Here is a 7588-nt window from a genome sequence, read left to right as displayed (position 1 = left end):
TGTTATATATATATATATATACATATATATATATATATATATATATATATATATATATATTAATTGAGTTTTATTTTAATTAAAATTCATTCACCAAGGAAAGTGAATGGTGTATAAAAAATATACTTAATTTTTATTTGGGTTCGTTCGTATGTTGTTTTATTCAAAATTACATTAAGGAGAGAGTAAATAGGTGTTGCAGCTAAAAATAAATAAATTTTAAATACATTAATTTTTAATTGAGTGGTGTTATGGTTCACAACATAAGGTGAATTTTTAATTACAATAACTTTTAATTAAGATTATGATTTATTTGAATTGAATTCATTCACAAAAAAGAGCTACAATGGACAATTTAGAAAAAAATATGATTGTTTGGGATAGTAAGTGGAGAGTTATTTCTTCGCACTTTTTATTGTTATTCTTTCTTTGTTTAATTGAAGGTTTTTCTTATAAGGTCTTTACGTTTCTTTCTTCTTCAAAACTATACCGATAAGTTATGACAGTTAAGTCTTAAATCTTCAATAAATACAATTATCTACCTTATTATCTTATTCTGTATTTAAACATATCATAATAGACTTTTGATTAGGACTAACCTAATTGCAACCCAATAGTCCATAATATACTTTTTTATATATTTTTTTTATTTAATCACATTAAGTTTATGTTGATTTAATATGTACGTGGTGATAGGTTAACATAACTTCCAAAATCATTAGCAAGTACTTATTCTTATAAGAGAAGAACGTCTGGTCATACAAGGAATGCATTAAACAGACGGTCTATACGATACAGTAATAAAAACAATTTTACAATTTTATTTGATAGTAATAAATTATATATGAGATCTAAATAGAAAATTGTGTAAAATTATACCATCTTAAGATTTTACAAGTTAAATGTCATTTTCACTCATTCATACACATTTGATTTATATAATCTAATTTATATAATGATATTAATTTATAAATTCCATTATAATTTATTTGTATCTATATCAAATATAAATAAAAAGGAAATTATTTAAAATAAAATGTGCTAATGTTAATGAAATTAAATTATTTTAAATGTTTACCTAATTAGTGCAACATTAATTATTTTTTGTATGAGTGTAAAATAAATATACATTTAAATATGTCACATGGGAGACTCATAAATGATGCACTATTATGATAAAATATAAATTTAATTATCAATCATTCTAACACTATTTAATAATAAAATAGTATACATTTAAAGATGTCATACTATGCTATGAACTTATGACTATTAAATAATAATAGTAACAATAATATACACATTTAAATATCAATAGATGCTAAACTTAAATATTAAAAATGCATTCCATTTAAACACACATTTTACTTTATTGATGTATATTATTCTTGAAACATATTTTAATTATTGACCCACTCTTTTTACGAGATCCAATTCTAAAGAAAAATATTTTAATTTTTTAGATTAATAATGATATAATTAAATAATTTTAATTAATATAAAATTTATTAGTTTTATTTACACATTAAAGGACATTTAAATGTGATATTTAAGGATCAATAAATGCTGCACAGCTTTAATGATTAACTTTGATATAATACATGTTTAAATATATGGTATTCAAACTAAATATTAAAAAGCAGTAAAATTTATAACAATAAATTTCTCTTTATATATATATATATATATATATATTATAGTTCTATTTTATCTACAATTATATTTTAAAATTAAAAAGTAAAAATAAAAATAAATGATCTGATTGCTTAAAAGTATTATTGTATAATCATCTATTATTATTTTTATGCAATCATTATTATCAATATTATTTTTTAAAAATATATGAAGGCACTAAGTGTTTCTCTTTCACTAATATTTAATAATAAGAAAATAATATGTTAATTTAATGAATGTAGTAAATGCTAACTATTAATAATGATATAAAAATATTTTTAAATACGTAACATTTATTTCAACAATAAATACTACTGTTACTTCTTTTTTACATTAATTAATACTAAAATTACTTTAACCATAAAAGGCCTTGCCCGAACGTAAGACACACACTCAAGTTTTTGTTTTTTTTTTAAAAAGCCGTAAAAAGTGTAAGAAAAAAAAAACCGTATCCGGTTCAAGTGTGAAACGGATTCGATGGGCTTTTATCAAATCCAGTTAATTCAATCCAATTGTTTCCGATTCAAATCCGGGTTATAAAAAGCCTGTGTTGTTTCTCTGTTTCACTATTACTACATTACTCCTATTTTCATGTGTGTTGTGTTGTGTTTTGTTGCACACACTACACACAGATACATAAACATAGAGAGTGAGAAAAGGGTCAAATAGTTTACTTTGTTTTTCTTTCCCTCCATTCTTTTCAACTCTGCAACACTGTCTTCGGACATGGACGCAGGCTACAATCCTCGTACGGTCGAAGAGGTCTTTAGGGATTTCAAAGGTCGCAGAGCTGCTCTGATTAAAGCTCTCACCACTGGTTCCTACTTCTTATCTTTTTTTCATTCCAATTCTTTCTTTTTCTTTGCTTTTAAAGGATAAAAAACTGAAAAAAATTGACCCTTTTCACCTTCCTAATGTTTTTCTTTTCCACTTCTATGTGGGTATTCCAGATGTTGAAGAGTTCTACCAGCAGTGTGATCCCGGTAAAGTTTTGTTCCGTAAAAAACTGTTTTTTTGTTGTTTTTGTTTTGGTCGGTTTTTATGATGTTTCTTTTCCAGTCTGGACCATTGAATTGGGTTGATTTCTGAAGTGGAAGGTGAAGATTATTTTGAGTTTGGGTTGTTGGTTTCAATTTGGAGAAAAATTTGAATTTTGGTGGGTGCGAAACTATGTTCGGATTAGATTTTGGGAAGTACTTTTGCGAATTGGAATGCACAATAGCGAATTCCAGTGCAGCACATGACCGAAGGGAAAAATGTTGTTTTCGGAGTAAAATTATTTTGGGGTTGTCCCAGCTTCAATCCTAACAGCACTGGGGATGGGATTTTCGAACATTAATTTTGAAATTATGAGAAAGCTTGTATACCAATTTGTAATGGCTACTACTTGAAGTTTTCATTTTTCTTATCTAATAAACACTGTGCTCTATTTTGTGTGGAATGGGGTCATTAGAGGATTTCTATTTCTGTTTCTTTGTAGTTGTTTTATAGCTATGATGTAGCATGGACTGAAGTTGCCTTATGCTACCATAAATGGGAAGAAACTCAATTGCCAAATATTCAGTTGGTAGCTTTCAAATTTAGCGTGCATCATTATGTTTCATTGTACTTGGGCCCATAAAATTTGTTTGGCTGATAAGGCTATACTTGCACCGGTTAAAATATGGTGAAATGGATTCATTTTGCATGCTTCCTTTCATATGAATTATATTTGGTGGGACACAGAATGAAGCTAAATTTTATTTTCATTTTAGATTCTTTCAGGACCATCTGTTCTAATCCTTACCCTTTTGGGAGGTATGAATATGCCATGACTTTAAATGAGTACGTGTGTGCTTGTTATTGCTTGATATATCTTTTGACTATGATTTTGGGTTAAAGGGGTGTGCTGATAGACATTAGGTTGGTCTTTAATGGACTGCAGTCAAGGCATGTTGTGCAGATCTCTTGGTATATTTGGGAGTTGGAAGGGGAGGTAATTGAAAACAAAGTGATGAGGAAACGTAAGAGTTTTCTTTGGATGTTTACTACAAAATAATGAAAGACTCTAGGCTTATGGGTTATGTGAGACTGTCTTATTTCCCTCATAAGGAAAAATCTCGAATGCCAGACATCTGTTAAATTTAATTTTCTGCCTATCCAATTTAATTACTGCCGGGTATGAATCTTTTCTTTTGGGGTATTTGATCTAATGTGTGATTGATATAAGCTGTTTCAACAGGCTACCATGATGCCATAACTCAGTTACTGATTATAGTGTTGTTCTTATTGCATTTAAAATTGCTTAGTATTTTTTGAAAATGAGACTTTAAATGTGAACTTATATGAGCTCTGTGGTACAGAGAAGGAAAATCTTTGCCTTTATGGATTTCCAAGTGAGCAGTGGGAAGTCAATCTGCCAGCTGAGGAAGTGCCTCCAGAGCTTCCAGAGCCAGCATTAGGCATTAACTTTGCCAGAGATGGGATGCAGGATAAGGACTGGCTGTCTTTGGTTGCTGTACACAGTGATGCTTGGTTACTTGCTGTGGCTTTTTATTTTGGTGCTAGGTTTGGGTTTGACAAGGCTGATAGGTACGTACTTTCCTTTCTCTTCTACATAATATAAAAAATAAGGATCATCGGATGTTGTTTTCACATTATCCTGAATCTCCGATGGTTTTTCTCTATCTGATTCTTACAAAAATCAGAGGGAAGGATACCGGAGAGGGGATGCATAGCATACACCCTCATCAACGTGTATTTCCATGAGAGACTTGGGAAGATCAATTTTTTCTGTTACTTGTGCCAATAATTACTAGATTGTAACGTATGAATATGATAGTGTAAAAGTACTAGCTATTAGGGTAGAACATGAGAGTGTTTTAAGCCCCCATTCAGTCTGTTGAATTGTTTTCTGTTTCCGTATAATTTTGTTCCTTTTAGTAAAAAAAACATGTTCCCATGACCTAGGTACTCATATAATGCTGTACAGTTCAAATTTTAACACGTATTAATTAGAGAATCTTTTTCTTTTAAGAAGAGCAAACTCTTCTATACCTGGCTTGAATTCATTTCTTAGCAGTTCTAATTAAAGATGTTGATGGGTTTTTCTATCTCCCCTAGTTTATCAACAGTGTTTCAGTTTGCATTCTTTTGTGACTTGTTGATTATTTTACCTATCTTAGTTGTGATTAATTGGAGAAGTTGGCATCTTTCAGTAATATTTATTTTTCTTCTTCCTGCAGGAAGCGACTATTTAACATGATTAATGATCTTCCAACTATATTTGAGGTTGTTACTGGGATGGCCAAGAAACAAGGAAAGGAAAAGTCATCAGTTTCAAATCATAGCAGTAACAAATCAAAATCAAACTCTAAGGTGTGTTTTTGAAAATCTAGCTGCTTTTACATGAAATACCATGCGAAGTATCATATAGCTTATAGAAATGAGGCTAATTCCTAAGTTTGTACGTGTCTGATACTGATTATTACTTAGAATTAGAAATACTTTTCTATAAAAATTTCTCTTGGAAAACTTGTGGTATGTTGTCTTTAAGATGCTATCATTAGAACTGGGAGTGAAAAAGTATTCTGGGAGCCAGATATGTCTTCTACTATTTGTAATATGATCTGGTTTCTGATTAGTATTTGACTATATTCTTTCTCTCCTCTTTTGGGTTGACAAATGCAGCGAGGTTCTGAATCAAAGAACACAAAAGCAATGCAATCAAAGGACGAGGATGATGAGGGTGTGGCTTTGGAAGCTGATGATGATGAGGAGCATGAAGAGACTTTCTGTGGGGCATGTGGAGAGAGCTATACTTCTGATGAGTTCTGGATTTGCTGTGACATCTGTGAGAAATGGTTCCATGGAAAGTGTGTGAAGATTACACCTGCAAGAGCTGAGCACATCAAGCAGTACAAATGTCCATCCTGCAGCAACAAGAGAGCTAGACCTTGACCATGTGGCTAGGATGGTTGTGACTATAATCTTGGCAATTTTATAACTACTAATTTGTTTAGTAGGTCAAGTTTATTAGTCTTGCTGTGAATTTCAGGTATATTATTCCAGATAAAACATTAGGTTTATGAGCTGCTGTTGATTTACCTACCATTAGGATAGTTACTTCATAAGCAGACTTCATGTTTTTGTTAAGTACTTTCTTAAATTTAATGTAGTTGTAACTGTGTTGTGTCCATAGCTTGCTCAAGTTCATACTCATGTTCCTTGTCATGGGAATCTCTTTTCATTTTTTTCACTGAATATTTTTCAAATTCAAGTTCATTTTCTAAACGTGGGTGAAACATTGAATGTGTAACCTCCCATGCTAAAATTTGGAACATTTGAAGCAAGTTTTTATAAATATAAAGTTTGGATTAGTTTTCTTATAGCCAAAACAATTTGTAGCAATTCTTAGGAGAATTTCGGAGAAGTTTTCTTTTAAGAAGAATTAAATAATATGTACATCTTTTAGCAATTAATATGAATTGTGTTTCAATTTTGAACGTGTAGCAATAACAAAATACCCATTATATTTATAAAACATTGGATTTGCCCAACTTTGATTTTTTAAATTAAATACTCATTTTTCTTCTAATAAAGCCTTTACATATTTTTTTTTATCACGTCCTCACATTAAAATAAAACTTATTCATTTCAATATTATAGATTTGACTCCTCGCTTATGAACGTAAAATTTTATCTAAGGTGTTTGAATTCATGTTATGCTGGTATAATGAGCAGAAGGATAGAAGTTGATTTTTTCTTTTTTTTTTCTTTCAATTTGATGCATTGATTTTCGCACTATCAGTGTTTGGTAACTTTCCGTCATGCGAATCAAACACAGCCTAGTAATTTTGTTTTGATGGTAAGATAAGAAGAAGAATGGTGAATTACTAAAGGTTTGACATTGATTGTCTTCTTTAACGTGTCATTCTCAAGGGTTGACTTCACACTTTTAGGAAAGATCCTATCTTTGGCCAACAAAGTGAGCATTGCAATCATAGGGACCAAGTTGTCCTTCAAAATTTTCATAATTATGTTTATAGTTAATATTTTTTTGTCTTTATTAAAGTAGAAGAGATACAATGGTTACATTTTCTCTTAAAATTATTGTATTTTTTCAGTGAGAGGCTCAACTTGCAAACTATTGGAGTATTGTTCTTCTTGTGTGTTTTAAGTTGATTGAAAGCTCGTTATTTAGTATTTGAATTCCGAGTTCAAATTGACTTTAATATTGTGTTCGCTTGAACAGATAACACTGTTCAAGCGAATTTGGGAGCGCAGATTAAATTTGAAATCGTGTTCCCTTCTGTCAATTTGAGAGAACGAAAAAGCGTCGATTTGAGTGGATGACCGATACTTTGCACTGTTTCCACCATCTCTCCAATATGCAAAGATTTGAGCTGATTTATACTTAAAAGACCTAAATGCCCTGTGTAAAGATTTGTGGTGAAGGAAGGGACCCTTATCCGGATACACTGTTAACGTATCCGGATCCACGTTTTGAACATGAATGGCAAGGGACCCCTATCTGGATACAACTTTCCATATCCGGATCCAGGGTTTTAAAGGTTCTGCTAAGGAAGGTTATCTGGATACAAGTCTGTGTATCCGGTTCCACCTTTATTATATTTTTTTAATATTTTAAAAAATAATTTGACTTATTATTAATTAATTTCCTTTCTTTATTAACATTTATACATTTAAATATAACATTAAAAAATAACATTTTATATTACTAAAATAACTAGGGGCATTTTGGTAATCTTTCATTTCTACCAATTAAACAAATTTTTTAATTCTATCACATCAATCAAATCCTACACTAATTCTCACAAACTTTACCCTCAAATCCACTCTCAATTACCCACAAATCTACTCAAAAAAACAACAACAAAATTACCCTCAAATCCACTCAAATCATCTCTCCCAA

General features: G+C 30.4%; 1 protein-coding gene across 1 annotated transcript; it reads left to right on the top strand.

Annotated features, from left to right (window-relative positions):
• The first annotated feature begins 2240 nt into the window (after nucleotides 1-2240).
• LOC106765200 (PHD finger protein ALFIN-LIKE 4) lies at nucleotides 2241-5884 on the top strand. The gene is made up of 5 exons (XM_014649733.2): nucleotides 2241-2491; nucleotides 2625-2657; nucleotides 4017-4245; nucleotides 4899-5031; nucleotides 5344-5884. Exons 1-5 carry the CDS (start codon nucleotides 2401-2403, stop codon nucleotides 5611-5613), a joined length of 756 nt encoding a protein of 251 aa, XP_014505219.1. The 5' UTR covers nucleotides 2241-2400; the 3' UTR covers nucleotides 5614-5884.
• Nucleotides 5885-7588: the final 1704 nt, after the last annotated feature.

This window comes from Vigna radiata, chromosome 6, assembly GCF_000741045.1.
Source record: "Vigna radiata var. radiata cultivar VC1973A chromosome 6, Vradiata_ver6, whole genome shotgun sequence".
Classification (NCBI taxonomy): Eukaryota; Viridiplantae; Streptophyta; class Magnoliopsida; order Fabales; family Fabaceae; genus Vigna; species Vigna radiata.
The sequence above is the reverse complement of the archived record's forward strand: the minus strand, read 5'-3'. Positions and strand labels throughout refer to the sequence as shown.

Excerpts from the sequence above, each read along its gene's own strand:
- LOC106765200 (XM_014649733.2), top strand. The coding sequence starts at position 2,401 with ATGGACGCAGGCTACAATCCTCGTACGGTCGAAGAGGTCTTTAGGGAT. Across the intron at positions 2,658-4,016 it reads CTACCAGCAGTGTGATCCCG|AGAAGGAAAATCTTTGCCTT; the intron begins GTAAAGTTTTGT and ends TCTGTGGTACAG. Across the intron at positions 5,032-5,343 it reads AATCAAAATCAAACTCTAAG|CGAGGTTCTGAATCAAAGAA; the intron begins GTGTGTTTTTGA and ends TGACAAATGCAG.